At 36.8% G+C, this 19,601-nt stretch overlaps 2 protein-coding genes across 2 annotated transcripts; one reads left to right on the forward strand and one right to left on the reverse strand.

Annotated features, from left to right (window-relative positions):
- Window positions 1-837: 837 nt before the first annotated feature.
- Window positions 838-9,518, reverse strand: LOC113107464 (DBH-like monooxygenase protein 2 homolog). The gene is made up of 13 exons (XM_026270002.1): window positions 9,178-9,518; window positions 6,418-6,564; window positions 4,739-4,891; window positions 4,182-4,265; window positions 3,945-4,097; window positions 2,995-3,097; window positions 2,747-2,913; window positions 2,583-2,671; window positions 2,357-2,453; window positions 2,129-2,188; window positions 1,404-1,534; window positions 1,207-1,315; window positions 838-1,121 (listed from the first exon to the last, which is right to left on the reverse strand). Exons 1-13 carry the CDS (start codon window positions 9,442-9,444, stop codon window positions 963-965), a joined length of 1,719 nt encoding a protein of 572 aa, XP_026125787.1. The 5' UTR covers window positions 9,445-9,518; the 3' UTR covers window positions 838-962.
- A 4,989-nt stretch (window positions 9,519-14,507) lies between these two features.
- On the forward strand, window positions 14,508-18,893 carry LOC113107465 (kazal-type serine protease inhibitor domain-containing protein 1-like). Its single transcript, XM_026270003.1, is given in 5 exon segments — window positions 14,508-14,989; window positions 14,991-15,282; window positions 16,750-16,910; window positions 17,994-18,141; window positions 18,230-18,893. Coding segments are annotated over 5 exon segments (897 nt in total). The 5' UTR covers window positions 14,508-14,779; the 3' UTR covers window positions 18,316-18,893.
- Window positions 18,894-19,601: the final 708 nt, after the last annotated feature.

Raw genomic sequence — 19,601 nt, forward strand, 5'->3', positions numbered from 1 at the left:
AAAGATATGTACCAGGCGATGCTGCAAATAGCAGATGAGCATCTGTCAGATGGTGATACTTACACTGAAGATGATCATGTTCAGGTGTATGAGTTCGAGCTTGAAGAACACAGAGAATCAGAACCATATGTCTAATTTCTAACTAATTATATTAATCATATTCATCTTTATATATAGGAAATTGTAATTTGTCTAACAATATGAGTGTAACTAACTAAATGATTTGTTTTGTTGTAACCCATATGCAATGTTATGTATACCAAAGTGTAATATGTGATATTAATATGTGTATTATTCCTATACGTAAATGTATACAGTAACAAATCATTGTTATCAGCCATGTTGTATATTGTCTTAAAGTAGCATTTGTGAGGTTCTTTTTGACCCCACATACACCCTGTGTCTAGGGAAATATGTGCCTGTCTGTTCTTTATGTGCGGGAAAAAAACATTACTCAAATGACATGTTTATCTGATTATTGCCAAATGAGGTTATGCTTATTCAGCTTGTATTTTCCAGAAGGTCTTATCTTTCACTTCTGCAAATGCTATATAATGTATATTCAGCACCATGCATAATAAAGTTGAGCTTAGAATGAACTGGACCCTTTGTGTTTCTCATTCTTTGGTCCCAGGTATACCTGCTCTCTTCAGCTCACTAGCCCAACCAGAACCAGAACTTATATCTCCGATCTTGAAGGCTAGAATGTACTTTTATTCTTACACCGGGTTTATTACTACAAACATTTTATTCCTGATCTCCACCACCTATACTTAAAATGTTTCATATTGTAGAACGTATAAGAGACAAGTAAACCAATGAAAGTAAAGTGTAAAGTCCATTTCCATTTAAAAATTTATTTAAAAGAAAAAGAAGGAAGTTACATATAACTTGCTAAATTTTCAGTCCCTGTGATCCAGGAATTTTTGCCCTCTTTATGATTCAGAAAAGTTACATCAGTGCTAGTTTGCATTAGTGTTGCAAAAGGAAGCCCATTGCACTGCCAAACATGTGAGCAGTGATAGCACAGCAAGACTTTTGGTCACACAGCCACTTATGCATGGTGCAGGCGGGATGACTTTGAGATCAGGAAGAGTCCCTTTAAAGGAAGATGCCTTGTTCTGGAAAAACAAGTGGAAAAGTGTGTCAGGTAAATGCAGCTGTGGTCAGAACAGAAGCAGATTTTTTGGAGTTGTGGGCACTTACAAGTGAGTTCACAACTGTGATGTACTGGTCGATACTCTTCAGTGTTTGTTGGTATTCATTTATAGTTATGTTATTCCAAGTCTTGGTGAACATTATATAGGACCAAGAACTGCAAAGTGATCAAATAAAAGACACATTATCATCAGCACATTTTAAGAGCTAAATTTATTCAAAACAAGGGTTTTCAATTAGATTACTTAGTATATGTTACTCCCATTGCAGAATGTAACAACTTTAAATCAGGGAAGCTCGTACAGCCGCTCAGTTTCATAGCTGGATAGTAGAAGATGAAAGCCAAACACATCTCATCTGTAGTTGAGAACCCCCCCTGAGGGCAGAAAAAGGGAGTTTTACACATCTACAATCTTTCTTTTCTATTTTAAAGGGATCATATGATGCGATTAAAATGTTTTCTTTCTCTTTAGAGTGTTACAAGTTCTTGGTGCATAAAGACGATCTGTAAAGTTGCAAAGATTAAAGTCTCTTTAATCCCCCCCCCCCCCCCCCCAAACAGCTCGTTCTAACATGCCCCCACATCTCTATGTCATTATGTCGGATAACGCCTGCCGCCATGTCGTATTAGACACTGTGTGTTTCACTGTGAAAGAGAAACTACTTTGTTTGGCCTTCCAAAAGAGAACGATATCTGCTTTGGCCGCGGTGTGTGACGATGTTTCATTGAGAAAGTGAAACTACTTCATTTGGCTTTCCAAAAGAGGACACAACTAGAAATCATGATAATCATATCACGTTTATAATGGGTTTTATGTTTATGTATCGATGCTCCCGCCGGACAGGGCATCACAACATGTTAAGAGCCGTAACCAGGATCTGACCACTTTTAATCATGAGAATCGGGGAAATTTAAAGACACATGCCATTAAAGAAAAAACTATATGAGCCTTTATGTAAATGTACCAACCCATGTGAGGCTGTCTCTGTTTTCAGTATTATAGGTGCACTCCACCAGCAATTTGTCATCCTGAAAGACCGAAAAGTTTCTTTAGCTCACTTATTGACAATTACATGCTAAATAAATTATATAAAATAAAGTCTATTACAGTACATAAATGTGTCATTTTGTATTGTGCAGAGCATATATTTGATATGTATACTTGAAATCCCTGTAAATTTAACAGTAGGTACTTACCAACTTCACTGTCTTAGTTTTACCCAAGTTTGTCACTTCCTGATATTCAAAATCATAGCTTTCATCCGCAGCTAGAATATCGATCTGTTCTCCCCCTCTGAAGAGAATAAGAATTTACAAAAAAATAAATAATTCATTGCAGTAACTTAAGGTTATGAACCACAGAACAAAGAAATGCACAGAGTTTATATTAAGTGAACTATTTCTTCGGGTCAAAAATGTATACCTGAAGTGTCCAACTCGCACCTTTCGCCCAGCCAAGTGTGTGTGCAGCATCACAGAGAACACCTGAAGATCATGTGGTGTCTCCAGCACCTGTAGAGCACAGAACACAACTGATCGTGCTGAATCTGATTGTGAGAATGTGAGTACATAAAAATATATACATACCTTTGGAATATTAGCAGTGTCACACATGCCGTACGTATGGAAGGATTTGGCTTTGGGTGGGATGGCATACCCAGGGGCCACTGCAAGCCCTGTCATCAGAACAGCTGCATCATGCTGACGGAGTTCAGATGTATAGTAGAATCGCAGACCTGAGTTATCAACTCGACCTGAGCAGAGAAGAAAGATTTATCATGTTGAAATGTGAAAAAAAAAAAAAAAAAATTTCACATTGTAAACGACTGACTGACCTGCACTTTTATGGGGGTTGTTGTAATGCAATTCAAGCCTGTAGAAAAAATTTCCAACATTTCCGCCAATTGGAAGTCCTGCCACCTCAGGAAATTCAAAAGCCTTGAAAAAGTACAATTACAATTAAAAAGCTAATCATTAATTTGAAAGATTTAAATATAGATACTATTTCAAAAGGCCCAAAAGCTGAAAATGAACCATGCCCTTTCAGTGAATCAGTTCAGAAAATCATTCTGAATGCGTCAATGGATGCCCATTTTCCACAAGTTGATATGATTCTTAAGGGTCTTAATGACAAGTCTATAACATACTTTGTTTAAAATTTATCAATGATAGTGTAAAAGAACATCCTTTTGCCATGTCAAAAACAGCTCTGTTCATAGCAAGTCATTTTAAGTTCATGTTCCTTTAAATACTAATGAGCTTTACTGACCCCGCCCCTCTCTTCTGTGGGGTGACGAGCCATTCAGATATTGTGAGACTGTTTACTTTAACCTAGGAACTTATAGGAAAGGCAATTTGCAAAGATTCATAAATGAAACAATGGCAGAGTAATGACAGTTCACTCATGACGGGCCTTAGGTAAAATGCTACTATCTATCAAAAATCGTGGGAGGGGCCTGGGTCTGTGTGACATCACACAGCCAAGAACCTAAAAACGGCTTGATTTGAGAAAGGGGATGTTATTTATATGGATTAAAAAAAAACATTGAATGGATTTTTATCATATAGTGTGGATGTGTACAAACACTGCCAACACACATATATGTTCAAACATGTAAAAGTGAATTTTGCATCCACTGACCCCTTTAAGAACCAAACTGATCCGATTCTTGATTTTTAACGATGTGATTGGATTGGATAACGATTTCTTCAAGTCATTTATGACTTAAATGTGTTTATTTCTCACATGGAAATGATTTAAACCCTAGTCAAAGGTGAGACTAACCCCTCCGCCAACTCCCCACACAGCCACGACCTCCATACACTTTTCATCCGCTCCAGTATAACATTCTGCCTCCAGCGGCTCCGTCACAGTCGGAGGGCAGCGGTACAGCAGCAGATGATGCACAAGGTCAACATTTTCGATCACTGGCTCAATCTGGGATAATGAAAGTAAGTCAGAAATGAAGATGATTGACAGATCATTGGATAGATAATGTTTGTGTTAAGTTCATAAACTCACACGATAAATGTGCTGTTTGGGACCAAACGTCGGGGCTTTCAAGATCTTGCAGTGATAGTAGGTGTGCTTGGCTGGTACAATGAACTGAAATGATTGTAAGCAACATGTAAAGTGAAAGTACACTCACTAGCACTTCGAAAAGGTTTTCTTTCCTTAGTTGAGATAAACCATTAAGATAATCCTTGGAAAACTACTAGGCTATTCAAAAATAAGCTACTGTATGAAGTCAGTAAGAGTTACAACAACTTTTCTTCAACAGGGAAACAATTGATTGACCAAAGGTTAGAGTATTATAAAAACTATTCATCAAAAATCTGTTTTCAACATTAATTAATGTTTCTTGAGCGGTAAATGAGCATATTAGAATGATTTCTGAAGGATCATGTGACACTGAGACTGGATTAATGGCAGATGAAAATTTAGCTTTGCTTCACAGGAATAAATTACATTTTAAAAATATGATCAAATCTAAGTTAAATGTTGCTCATGAAATGTCAGGAACAAAAATTGGCTTTACAAAAAGGACAGCAAAACAACAAAGTAAAAATATTTCTTACATTGTCCATAGTTATGTCAAAAAAGCTCCTATTTGAAGGGTTGACGTGAGGCATGTACTTCAACAGGTTCAACTCCTTTGTGCCTCTTTGGCTGCTGTGGTATGTGATATCATCAGTCTGTCCATACGCATAGATCAGCTTCATGGGGAGATCCTGATCATGCAATAAAAATAACAATTGCTTGATAATTTACATTAAATGAGAAGCTCTTTGGCAACATGCACACTACAGCTAAATGTTTTTTTTTTTTTGCTATTTTTTTTTTTATCTAAAATTTCAGTTTTAAAAGACAGTCCATGTTTAAAGAAGTGTTTCTGAAGTGCAGCTGAGAGCTCCTTGACAAACAAGGTCAACAGTTTGTTACTTAGTTACAAATACTTAGGAGTCCTTAGAAATGCCCTGATCCAAGTGGGCCTAACATTGTGGATTCCTTTACATTGCTGTTTTTTCAATGCAATGCCATTAGGCATGGGCTGATTACCGGTTTCATGGTGGGCTATATCGCGCTTTTAAAAACCAATAAAATTTTAGTTGGGGGTGGGGGTTTGTATTATTATATTATGTATCTCTCAGGGTAACTGACCCATAGATATGTGCATAGCTATGTACATAGAGTAAAAACGTCCAGTAAATGATAAAACTGTCTGCACTACAAAACAGTATGTTCATAATTAGGATAATACATTAAAATTAATATGGTAAGACACCAATTTGCAAAATCAAGCAGCAAATCGAGTGCTTATGCAGATGAGACAGAAGCCAGACCCATACAATTTCCGAATGGCACTCTTAAGGTCCTTGCACAGTGAGTCCGAAATTTTTGTATGCGTTTTTTGTACTTTTTCGTATTCGTCATCCTTTCCTATCAAAATGCTATTTTATTTTATAAATTTTTTTATGATGGACGAAAGTTTCGGAGACAGTGTATAAATGTGATAGACACAACGTGAACATTTCAGACGAAAATTTTGGACTCACCAAAACTTTTTGGTCTTAGCACACTGAGTTTGAAAAATTTTGCATGTCAAAAAAAAAAAAAAGCTTAATCATTTCATCTGTCATCTACATTTTCGCCTCCACAGCAAGCATTTTGATAGGAAAGGATGACAAATATGAAAAAAAGAAAGAACGCATAAGAACATTTCGGAGTCAGTGTGCAATGGCCTTTACAGGAAGAAAAAATGGATAAGTGCAGCAATATTTTGTTTATATCTGTAACCAAGGAAATGCTCTATCACACTGTACCATAAGCACCACCCACTGGCATAGAGTGAATTTGCGTTTTCATTTAGCCTGTCTGATGTTTCAGTTTCTTGTGTGTATGTTTTGTGGAGCATAAATTTACAAAGCTAAATAATAAAAAAGCTTTTAAAAAGATATGAAAAGGTTTTTTCTTTGTGTTTTTGTTTACATTTTTCAATTATACAATCTAATTTAAATCAAAAACGTAACACTAAAATAACAATAACCAATTTTATAGCATTTTATATTATTTATATGTCAAAATCACATACACACACATATTCATGCCTGAATGTCATAGTTCTACCGTCATTGTTTTCTGAATATAACTGCAGAGTAAATCTTAAAAACAATGAATGGGGATGGTTACATGATGGTGTTGAATTACTTTTCCTTTGTAAAGAATAGTTGAAAGAAAAATGGTTAAACAGGCTCACAGTGATGGGTAGATCATCTTTATCACAGGAACCAATGGGCCTCTGAAACTTCATGACTGTTTTCCCATCAGACTCAGTCAGAGACAGAAGTTTGTAGTTCTGTTGCTGGTCAACCACAGGCATTGAATTCCCCCCAGCATGACGGTCCTGAATACCAAAAAAAAACAGAAAAGAAAAATGAGAAGTGTAGCATGTATGCATGCGTAGTAACAGGTGTTTTTATGAAGCTGTAGTTATAGTTATAGTTGCAGTCTCCAATCAGTTTTCCATTTTGACTTTCAAGATCTTATATTAATATCAGGTTAATGTTACCTGCATCTGAATGAATCAGAATCGACAGTATACAGAACAAAATATCCAAAAAAAGTTACAATTATTTGTAACTTCACTGTAAGTGACTTATTGACAGTCATCAGTCTATATTTATGATGTGAAAGACTAAATCCAAATCTAACAGTGTGTACTGTAGATAAGTAACTAATAGAGATGTAATGATATAAAAATTTCACAATATGTTAAGTCCAGAGTTCGAAATTTATTGAGATATATATATAAAAAAAGAAAAAACTGGAGACCACCGGGGTGGCGCAGGCGGAACTGGAGCAGTGGACCACCACAGCCGAGCAGAAAAAAGAAAAGTTAAATATGCTATCTAATGCACTTTGAGAGTTCAAAATTAAGAGGTCCAAACCATGTTCTTAACTGAAAAAATTATGTTAGAAAAGTGTTTTACTTCTAACCCTCTTTTTTGTTGTGACATAATACTGTCTCTCTCTAAATTACATTCACACTGGTATTTTAGGAAGCCAAACAAATTTGAATATAAAAATAATAACAACAGCAATTTCATATTATTATCATTCCTATGACAGTTATAGTAAAACAATTTTACTGTAAAGTAATTGAAAATTTATATTTCATGCAGGGATGTGCACATACATTTTGAGGGGCAGAGGCTCAAGTGGAAAAAAGGGCACTTCTCGTATTTAGAAAAAAAACAAAAAAAAACAAAACAAAACAAAAAACAAATAAAATAAATTCTATACATACCATTATAAAAATATTAGGGGTGTGCGATTAATTGATAACGATAATTGGATGATATTTTGCTGCCCAACAGCAGTAAGTTTAAATGGATTTGCACCTTATTATGGACATTTTTAACTTTATAAAAAAGTGTGCATAGTGAATGCACCGAAGAAACTGTGAATGGAAGCATCGTCAAATTTTTAAACTGAATCAGAATAATAAATAGTGCTGGGCAACAATTGTTTATTTATTTATATTTTATTGTCTGTGATTACTCACAATTAATCGCATTGTTATGCACAAAACTAATAATGCATTTAAAGTAGTGTATTGTGCACCTTTTATCTTTTAATTGTAGACCTACTGCTACAGTATAAGAACGAAAGTGTAATAACATTTGGTTTGCAAATACTTTAACAAATAAGGTGCTTTTTAAAGCAGTGTTCCCTTTACATAGTAGCAGTTAAAATATTTATTGTCGCCTAAATCTCAGCTTATAACATGAATGTAATTAAATTAAATATAAAGCAAGCCATTTTTGTCACTGCCAGGACATTTTATATAAAATATTTTATAGTTTGTAGTAGAAAAACAAGTTATGCTCAGAGTCCAGAGCCTCGATTATAACATTATAACAGGCACTTTACTGTTAGAGACCTGCACGATCGTGGGACCCACCACAGCAGAATGCGGCGCTGGACAACACTTGATGTGCTGGTAGAGACTTGTGTGTGTGGGATGTGGGAGAATAATTGGGGTGTGTTTACACTAGGCAAACCGTGCGGAACACGTTTGACCCCCAAAGCCTGGTTAGTCTGACTAGTGTGATCACTCCGTTAAGCAGTCCCTGGCTCAGTTGGAAGAGGTGGGCAAGTGCACGGGTTCGGTTATATATAGATCAGTGAGTGTGAGTGCTATCCATGTCGGAGCGCAGATCTTCTGATGCGTGTTGCATGATTGTGTGAATATTTCTGAGCGGCAAAAGCAATAGATCTGTAAAGCAACATATTGAGACAGGGACGTGTGTTACAGACTCTAAATAATAAACCACAAAACTAACAAAATGATTCACTCCACTGTGTTGAGCAAGAGCGCTTTTCTGCTTCTCGTGCTATTGAAAACTTCCTATTTCCGACTTATAAAGTCATGATTACCAGCTGTTGCATTTTTTTTGTTAAAAATAACAGTGGACAGTGGTTTGTGAATGTTGATGCTTAGCCTAAATAATTTGATCGGGAGCATCCCCTCCTGCGACCAATGATTTGTCTTTATGTGTATTCAGAGCCAGTGAGCAACAGACTTTTATAATAATAAAAAACTGTGCTAATGTGTGATAAAATATTTGTCGGCATTAAAAAAATTAATGGGTTAATGTGATAATAATTAACAAGCTCACTTTGATGTTTATGTGTGCCTGAAACATGACGAATCAACATCGACAGTATACAGTACAAAATTTTTTTTAACTTCACCTTAAGTTTTTAGTTTATTTCATTTATGGGACAATGCACAACAAAAATGTAGTTCCAGAGTTAGCTATAAAGCTAATCAGCACTTCATAAGTGACTTACTGTTAGTTATCAGTCTTTCTTGATGATGTGAAAGACTAGGAAACCCAATTAAAAAAATTCTAAATTTTAAATATTCATAAAAATCAAGAACATAAAGAACAAAACATCAAAAGAATATAAAATGAGTTGCTGGTTCACTCTGACGGTTATCAGTTTTTACCGTAAAGTAACTGCCACCGGGTCCAACTCCTCCAATAATAACATCTGCTCCAGTCATTCCTCCTTTGGGGCTGAAGCCAAAACCGACCCAGCCGTTGGTGTTGACAGTGAGCTCAAACAAGATGAAACCCTGGATCTCATCAAATCCCCACTTCAGCCGCACTTTGTGCTCGGGGTCCAGGTGTTCAGAGAAAGGCAGAAGAGGGTCTTCCTGAGCCCAGGACCACTGGACTGAAAGCAAGAGCAGAACAAAAGATAATGTTACCATGTTTTCTTTTCAAAATCTGGCAGTGACAGTGTCTTTGTAAGATGTTTGAGAAGGAAGTGGATGTGAAAATGCTCTGTAGTCACTTAAACAGCCCTCGTCTGTAACCCCACCTCAACTGAGTCTGTTCTCCTCCTCTCACACTGGTCTGGTGAACCAAAAAATAACTCTTTATGAAACAAATATTTATTTTAGAGCTGTAATGAACAGTAAACAAAGAATAGTGGAATTAACAACATTTATGACTATAATAGAGATGGATTATTTAATGATGTTACATAAGATAAAGTAAATAATTGGTTAATGATTTGTGACCGTAGACCACAAATCCAGTCATAAGGGTCAGTTTTTTGACCATTGGTTTATACTGCAAGCTGAATAAATAAGCAGTTAATGTATGGTTTGTTTTAATAGGACAATATTTGTTCGAGATAAAACAATCTGAAAATCTGGAATCTGAGGGTGCAAATAAATCAAAATATTGAGAAAATCGCCTTTGAAATTGTCTATATGAAGTTAGCAATGCATATTACTAATCAAAAATCAGGTTTTAATACTTTTACAGTAGGGAATTTACAAAATATCTTCATGGAACATTATCTTTACTTTATATCCTATTAATTTTTGGCATAAACAGTCACATATGCAATGAAAACCAAATATTAAAAGGACAAATAGATAAAGGGAATTGAAAGATTTCTATTTTAAGGAATAGGGAAGGGGTGGTGTTATTGCTTTGCTGATGATTCTTGGTTGTGTGTGTATGAATTATAAAGTAAAAGTCGTAAATAGTTTTCACTAGATCATGACAAATCAAAACATTTTGGTGTTTTCATCAAATTAGATATTTTATTTACAAAAGTCATTTTAAATACATTAAAAAAAAAACACCTTAAATACAAGTTAACTTTTGTGACAATGAAATGTCAAAATATGGGGGAAATAATGTTCCAAAGTGTAAATATGTCTGGAAAAAGATATATTTATCTTTAAATAAATATATAAAATATCAAGTTAAAACAATATAGTCCTTTATATTAAAAGAACTGCTTATTTTTACTTTATTATTATTATTATTATTATTATTATTTTAAATAAGCAGATATTAATAATTGTGCTTAACTTCAAGTTCACTGTTTGAAAAAGGTTGCCATTTGGTTCCTTGCAATATAAGCTGAAGTAGATGTTTTGTCATTCAGGGTAATGGTTTAGTTAAGCATTGAGAAAAGTGTTGAGCTTAATACATATTAATATTTCAAAGCATTTTGGTATTGTTTAATTTCCATTATTAATTAATTATTATTGATTAACTATAAACGCCTATCACCAGAGGGAGTCATAGTCACTATAAAAAGCCAAAAAGCTAATAAAGTAAGAGTGGACCCAGTAGCTTGAGTGGCACTCTTAGGGTGTACTCACACTAGCCAGTTTGAACCGTGCCCGGGTGCGTTTGACCACCAAAGCGCGGTTCGTTTGACTAGTGTGAGTGCTCCGAATCGTGCCCGGGCGCGGCTCGATTGGCCGGCCCTGGCCTGCTTGGGAGAGGTGGGCCAGGGCACGGTTCAGTTGGACTCGGGCACGGTTCGCATGCAGTGTGAGCGCTAACCGTGCTGGAGCACGGAAAAGGACGTGTTGCGTCACGGTTTTGCGACGCTCCAAAACCAACATGGCAGGGAAAGGGTCGCTTTGGTCTACGGCAGAGGTGCAAAACGCATAAAAACTAAAAACTGCAAAGTCCTTGCTGCACTTCAGCTGGTACATTGCAAACATCCTCATACGAGCAGCACGATTACGTGAAAATTTTCGCGCCACTAAGGCGACACATCTGTTTAACAACAGGCTGTGAGAGGGCTGTGGACCAAACGACACAAAATTATCCACAAAGAAAACATAGCGATGTACTCCATTGCGTTCAGAGAGCGCCGCTCTTCCTGTTTATCCCGTAACCGTCGCACCATAATGACGTAAGCGTGCTCCGGCACGAATGCTGAAACGGTGGGGAGGGGGGACAATCGTACTCGGGCCCGGTTCATGGCAACCGTGCCTAGTGTGAGTACACCCTTAAAGCCTGCACTGTAAAAAATGATTCTGCATTTTAGTTTGTTCAATGTAAATTTGTAAGTTGATACAACTTGTAGTTTCTAAAAATTTTTGTTCAACTTAGAATGTTAAGTTTTCACTATCTCAACTAGTCTGTAAGTTGATTTAAATAGAGTACAAATCGCAGCAACTTAAAGGGGGGGGGGGGGGTGCTATTTCATGCATACTGAGTTTTTTACACTGTTAAAGAGTTGGATTCCCATGCTAAACATGGACAAAGTTTCAAAAATTAAGTTGTACATTTGAAGGAGTATTTTTGTTCCCAAAATACTCCTTCCGGTTTGTCACAAGTTTCGGAAAGTTTTTTTCGAGCATGGCTCTGTGTGACGTTAGATGGAGCGGAATTTCCTTATATGGGTCCTGACACACTTCTGCCGGAAGAGCGCACGCTCCCGTATAGCGAGGCTGAGCAGCACAGACATTTCATTGATTAGAGCAATTCACTGATCAGAGCTAGAGCGTCGCGAAAAGTCACAAAAGAAGTGTGTTTTTGGTTGCCAGGGCAAGACAACCCTGCACAGATTACCAAAAAAAAAAAAAAAAAAAAAAAACAGCATTAATTAAATTAATTAAAGGACCAGTGGATGGAGTTTATTTTTACAGAGCATCAACGGAGTTGTGCAAGTGTTTTTGTTTGTTCCCTGCATTTCGAAGATGCTTGTTCACAAGGCCCAGTTTGACGACGGATTTGCGTATCGTTTATTTCTTAAGGATGATGCAATCCCAAAGAAAAAGGGTCACGATCGTGTGTTGGAACCGCAGGCGGTGAGTAAAACTGCTTCAAATATCTCTGCCTCCTTGTTAGTACGTCCCCTCCCATGCTGGAGACCCTGGTTCGAGCCCCGCTCGGAGCGAGTCGTCGTTGCTGCTTTCGTTCAGTTTCAGCCTCTGGATCTGATTCTGGATCATAAATAAACGGCTGAATCTGACTGTAAGCCATGGTTTGTTTTGGATGATGGGTTTTCCCTCAAGGTAATGTCACAGCTTCCACATGCTCTCAACGCAAAAGCCTATTCGCGCTCGTGATTCTTTAGCTCCGCCCACACGTCACGCCTCCAGTCGGTCGTGTTTTTCCTGCAAAAATCGGTACAGACTATATTTCTCTTATGAATATAATAAAACTAAAGACTTTTTGGAGTTATGAAGGATGCAGTACTACTCTATATGTACTCAAGATTAACAGGATATTAAGTGAAAACGAGCATTTCACCCCCCCTTTAAAAACATAATATGCTGAACTAAGTCCTCATTATTAATAGTGAGGTCACGTGGAGCGCGTAACAGGTCTCGTTCATCGGCAAAGCTGGAGAGTTTGTTGGCACACGGCAGATTTATCTTCCATCATCATCAAATCTGGTAAGTAAATATTCGTTCATATTTGTGTAATGACCTTACATCTACGAAGTAATCATCCATGTATTTGTTTACAATATTAATGTTTATTGATCACATTGGACGATTGCTAATCCAGTTTGGCCAGTTATGTAGTAGCCTAGCTAGTCAGCAAACTAAGGCTTAAAATCTAGCCAACTAACATTATTACTTATTTTTTAAATTTATTTTTAATTCAACATAGGCTAATTATTAAGTCGTTTCTGCCCACCGACTGGCCTGCTATAAGGACGTGTGACGCCGATATAGTCGATACGTAGACCTTGAGCGTGGAGGGGGATCGTCCCTTCTCCAAGAGCTCTTGTAAAAATTACAGTATCACTGATACATCACAGGAGGTCGGGTTTTCGCCATGGTCTGAGCACCATGTGGAGAGCACAGACCATTTAGAGGCATATAGGCGTCATGTAGACGGAGCACTAGCCTGTGAAATTGTTTAGCACACGCCCAGGGAGTCCCATGGGTTCCCGTCGAGCGACCAAAGGTCCAGAGACCACATCTCTGGGTGAAGATGCCAAATCGTTCCGTCCACCTGAGAAAGAAGGAACGGGCCATGGGGCCGCAGTCAGCATCTGTGACATGTCGGCTATCCAGTGCTGAGAGTGAGCCTACAAGAAGAACCCTGCATCTCTGGTCCCTGATCCGCCTGATTACTTGGGGAATCAGAGGAACCGGAGGAAAAGCATAAAGAAAACGGTTGGGCCAGTCCTGGGACAACGCGTCCTCGATCTTGGAAAAATATGTTGGTCAATGAGAGTTGTCTTTTGAGGCGAAGAGGTCTATTTTTCTCTATTCAGTAGTTTCTCCAACTGGCGCTGTGTGACACTACACTGATTTAAGGGGGTTTTGTATGAATGTAACTTTAGTAGCTACATACTTATTTTAATGTGGCAAAAGTATTGCGGGACAGGAATAAAGAGTTTAAACGGTACCTCAACTATCTTACTTTCACATTATGTTCCTCTCAAATTTGTGATTTGCTTCCACAAGCAAATTGCGTTGTGTATCATATTTAATAAACCAATACAATTAAAATGTTTAAATGAACATAGTCACAGTCACACCATTGCAATTTTGAATGCAGTAGGCTAAGGTAAGTAGCGATAGTTCATTCGAAGTTTACTCAAGTAGAAGAATGTTACTAAACTTAGGCTTGCTATGCATTATATTTTGATATATATCAAAACCTTACATTTTCTCTGGACTCGATGATAAATACAGGTCTGACCGTTGGAACGAACCAAAATAATAATAATAATAATAATAATAATAATAATAATAATAACAATAATTTGAAAATCACATTTATGACGATTTATGGTGATTTTATTTATTTTTAATTATTTATATTTTCAAATGCTTTATTTGAACATTCCGTTTACAGTATGAAACAGAGTTAGAAGACTAATTTTTACAATCATTTTAAGAATAACAAAATATAAAGAATAGAGACATACACTTCAACAACTTCATAGCACAAAAAAGGATTACATTAACAAAAAAAAAAAAAAAAAAAAGATAAAGAAAGGGGCATTATTTAAATGAAAGAAAATCTAAACATTTAATAAAGTAAAAAGTTTGTTTTTCCAAGACGGCGGCTCTGTTGACGCATTCGTTCCAATGAACTGCCGTAGCTAAGGCGACATCTAGTGTATATATCTATGTAGGACGAAGCGGTGAGTTTGCGGGAGTGGGGGAGGATAGCTGCATTTATTTTCTTTCAGCCACAGATGGTTTCAGAGGCTGAGAGGCTGCAGTGGAGACAGTCGGGGATGAAGCCGCAGCTTTTGGGAAAAAGTTGCATTTATTGCATGCATAGCCTGGCCACGAGACATAAGCTCTCACGATGTTAATGCACATGGTTATGTTTGCCGTTTTGGTTCTGAGCATCAGACCTGCAGACGGTTTCCCCAATTACAAAGATGACTACATGGACGAGGACCTGGCCACCTTTGACTATTACAAAGGCACGGATGAGTTTGACGAGGGGAACAGAACCCAGGAGTGTGAGGAGTGTGTGCCGGAGCTGTGCCCGCTGCCGCTGGGCTGTAGAGCGGGGCCTGGTGCGGGACAGCTGCGGCTGCTGCTCTCAGTGCGCCAACCTGGAGGGACAGACCTGTGACCTCGGCCAGAGAAACGTCTATTACGGACTGTGCGGAGAGAACCTGGAGTGCAAACTGGACCGGTCGGATGGAGCGGACGCAGAGGAGCCAGAAGCTCAGTGTGTGTGTTTGTCCCAGAAACCTCTGTGTGGCTCAGACGGACAGACTTACATGAACATCTGCAAATATAAAGAAGCGGCTTATTCTAATCCTGGACTCAATGTGAGCGACGGGCCGTGCAGGACAGGTATGAATAATAAACACAAGCTTTTTCCAATCATTATTTATTTAGGTGTTTGTTTATTTCACTCTCTTTCTTAAATACATGGAAATGTTTCCCCCCACCAATATTTTATCTTTAATAAATGCATACTTTTCAAACAATGGTGTAATGATTCAGTTCGACTCCCAAGACAAGACGATGCTCACCCGACTGGCCAATAGGAACATGGCCCCGCCCATGACACAATTCTCACAGTGAAAGCAAAATCCTGACACGAGAGCAAGAAATTGCATCAAGAGCAAAGAAAAGCGTTTCAAGAGAAACACTTTTTTTTTTTTTGAGAAAATATTTTCACACTGATAGCAAAACATATATATTTGAGAGTTTTTTTCAAAGTATTTTGAGAGAGATTTTTTTTCTCAGAAATAATTTTTAAAATTTCAAATGTATATTTTTTTATGTTCTATGAGAAAATACTTTCTCTCAAAACTTTTTTTAGTCTCAATTATTCTTTTTTGCTATTGGCATGAAAACTTTTTCTCTCAAATATTCTTTTTTCTCTCATGAAATGTTTTTTTGCTATCAGTGTGATAACTTTTTCTCTCAAACTTTTTTTTTTCTCTCAGATCTTTTATTTTCTCGCATGTAATAAAGACACATTTCTAACTCCATACATCTCAAGTGTGTGTTAAAAAATAAATAAATAAATAAATCTATCTATCTATCTATCTATCTATCTATCTATCTATCTATCTATCTATCTATCTATCTATCTATCTATCTATCTAATCAGAGAGGTGTCTCAAATGTTTTTCCCCTCTATAAAGTATTTATTTATTTGTTTATGGTGGAATTATGTTCACCATATGTTATGTTATATTAAGTGTTTTTTTTCCCCACAGAATATTTACATTTTTGACATTATTTAATTAATACATGGAATAGACATGGTTTAATAGTATTTTTCTAACCAGTATTTATTTTTATATCAATAGATTTTCATTCTTTAATAAATAGAACACAAATGTTTTCACCCAAATGTCATTCATTTATTTATTTACATGAAGTATCCCAGGTGTTTTTCCAACTAATATTTATTCTTATTTTTTAATGCATGGAATAAACATAATTTCAAAACTTTAATCTTAAAACAAATATTTATTTGTTTTTAATAATCAGAGATGTCACAAATGCACCCCCACCCACCCAATCAGCATTTTTGTATCATTATTTACTTATTTGTTTGTATGTTTTGTTTGTTTCTTTCTTATTTTCTTACACAAGTGATTTGAAATGTTATCTCAAGAGTGTTTTTCTCTTTGGGCTGCCAGCACTTGGGAATTTTGGAACTGGCCCCTATAATTTTCCCAGTGACTTTAGAGAGGAGATTTATGACCTTTAAACAGCTCTTTAAGTTGGACTGACATAGGAAGTGGTTTCTGAATGTGATCCCTGATATGACTTTTCCTCTCTCTCTCTATTTCTGGTAAGTCCCCATCATCAAGGTGCCACCGCATAATCTGGTAAATGTAACGGGCAGCAATATAGCATTTCTCTGTGAAGTGTTTGCATTTCCCATGGCACTAGTGGAATGGAGGAAAGATGGAAAAGAGGTCATTTTACCTGGTGATGATCCCCACATATCTGTTCAGGTAAAGTACTTCCAGACAGAAACTCTGTAAAGTGATACATCACCTTGATTAGGGCCTCACAGGTGTATATGAGTTTGTTTCTTCATCAGAACTGATTTGGAAACATTTAGCATCACATCACTTGCACATCAATGTATCCTTTGCAGTGAATGGGTGCCGTGACAAATGAGAGTCCAAACAGCTGATAAAAACATCACAGTAATCAACAAACAATCCACACGACTCCAGCCCATCAATAAATGTGTGGTAAAACAAAAAGCTGCGTGTTTGTACGAAACAAAACTTTAAGACACTTAATTGTTGCTTGGTCAAAATACAAGTTCATAATCCATAACACATCTTCTTCCCCTGTTGTCCTCCCACATCAAAAACCACTGAAATATATGTTTAGAAGGGTTTTGAAATTTGTTTGTGGGATTTTTGCATATTTCTCTACTGATTCAGTCAAGACAAGTTTTTCACAGGAGAAAGCAATATTATGGATAGATGACTCATATTTAGCTGGAAGCAAACATTTAAAATAATAATAATAATAATAATAAAATCCTCTTTATTTATTATAAACATTCAGTTTATAAAATGTTAACTGATGGACTGGAGTCATGTAGATTACTTGTGGATTATTGTGTTGCATTTATCAGCTGTTTCATTCTGACGGCACCCATTTACTACAAGGGATCCATTGTTGAGTGATGGAAGTTTTTCCAAATCTTTTCTAATGAAGAAACAAACTCATCTACATCTTGGATGGCCTGAGAGTTTTTTTTTTTTACATCTATTTTTGCCTGTTTTGGCTAATGATACCATTTTAAAGTCCATTACACTGAATTACACAGATTTTTCCACTAAGTAAAAAGAAAATGTAAATAAAGTCGACAGATTTTATGGGAATATTCATGTCTAATGGTTTTCTGCAGGTGTTTATGGCTTCAAGATTTTGGATATGCGAGGCGTAACTGGTTAAATTGATTAATGCGCTTGTCAAGAACTAAAACATTTATATATGGATCTTGTTGTTTAGAAGATAGGAAAAAGTATGTGGGGATCTACCTCAGTCTTTCCATTTCTACGTTTTTCCTGTAGTCACGAGGTGGCCCTCAGAAATATGAACTTTCCAGTTGGCTGCAGATCGAAGAGGCCAGTCAGATGGATTCTGGCACATACAGGTGCATCGCTCGAAATGAGCTTGGCCTCGTCTCAGCCACAGCAATTTTAGGAGTCCTCCCACCAGGTAAAAGTCATACCCTGAGCTAATGGCCTACAGTAATATTTCCCGTTTCATTGGCGTTATGATCTCTTTTTGTATTTTTTGTACCCAGATGAGATGTCTACCTATTTGGAACAAAACTTGAATGAAATGATGAGCTATGACCGAATGCAGGACTATGACAGGGATTATTACTAGACTTCAGATCCCGACACCCTCAAGAAGAAAAACAATCTCTATTTTACTTTTAGCCATTCAGTTTGAGACATGGGAAGAAGACACTCAAGCAATGACTGTTAAAAAAAAATAGTAAGCCTGTAAAAAAAACATCGCCCTCTAGAGCTTTTTCGACATCTGGATAATCAAACATGGAGACGTGGAGGAAGAATCTTAAATAAATTCCCAATGGCACAGGCCTCTGAAATGGATGAAAAACACACAATGAGAGAGTGGAGTAGTTTGGAAGCTGCTAGAAGCTCTGAAATTCAGTACAGAGTGTAGCTACTGGAGCTGAATGTCTCTTTTGTTTCTGTGGAATTTGAATGTGAGCTGCACGATCATGAAAAATACATATTTGTTTTTTGATAATTTCGTATTATAATCGCAGTTCTAAACCTTACTTTTTATGTGTTATACAGTAAATATACCATTTTAAATATACTGAAATGGAATGCTATAATTGTCCCTTTCACAAACAGTTAATTGCAGAAGCTGTAATTGTATTGATAAAAAAGTATAACATTTATACAAAATCTCAATAAAACAATTCTAGTTGAGTAACTTATACATTAGGTACAACAGTACTAGTTACATTGTCTGTTTAAAAAAAATGTTCCAAACAAAGCCACAGGAAAATTATTGGTATGCAATTCCAAACAACACTGGCTTTCCTGATTGAATTTGAAACATTATGTGAGTAATATGTCCGAATTCATATTATCCATCCACACTTTTATATCCCATGAGGCCATGGGAGAGGATTTTTGAATGGCCCTGAACCAACACAACTGATGCTGGTAGGTCACATGACAATAAAAGCATGATGGATGCAGTCATCCAGATGACATTCATACTACACACATCCATGCTATAGAATTTTTTAAGTAATACATATTCAAAAGGAGTATGCAATTTCAGATTCATCCATACATTTCATTCCTGAATGAATGAATTCACTTGCTGGCATAACGATGAAAGACAGAGTCACTGAAAAATCCCATCACTAAAATGTATAGTCTTATCTTCTCTGAAAGGCGACAGTTGTTTGAAAACTTGCTGCTGTCTATGTGCTTGACATTTGTGCAAATTCAGTTCTTGACAATCCATCCGTTTCTACTCAAAGCAGAATGTGTATCAGCCGCTGAGTTTATGTATGTTTCCACATGTGGCATCCCTCTTTTACCAGCCTTTCCTTTGAGTGTGTGTGTGTGTGTGTGTCAGATCTGGGTGAGGCAGTTGAGCACACAGCTGGCTTTAATATATCT

The sequence above is a fragment of the Carassius auratus genome, chromosome 8 (assembly GCF_003368295.1).
Source record: "Carassius auratus strain Wakin chromosome 8, ASM336829v1, whole genome shotgun sequence".
NCBI classification, from domain to species: domain Eukaryota; kingdom Metazoa; phylum Chordata; class Actinopteri; order Cypriniformes; family Cyprinidae; genus Carassius; species Carassius auratus.

What these genes read in the sequence shown, in the direction of transcription:
- LOC113107464 (XM_026270002.1), bottom strand. Translation starts at nt 9,444, where the DNA reads ATGGTAACATTATCTTTTGTTCTGCTCTTGCTTTCAGTCCAGTGGTCC. An exon ending in AAGATGATCTACCCATCACT is followed by an intron (nt 4,892 to 6,417) that starts GTGAGCCTGTTT and finishes TTGCATGATCAG; the next exon opens with GATCTCCCCATGAAGCTGAT. An exon ending in CCAAACAGCACATTTATCGT is followed by an intron (nt 4,098 to 4,181) that starts GTGAGTTTATGA and finishes TCATTATCCCAG; the next exon opens with ATTGAGCCAGTGATCGAAAA.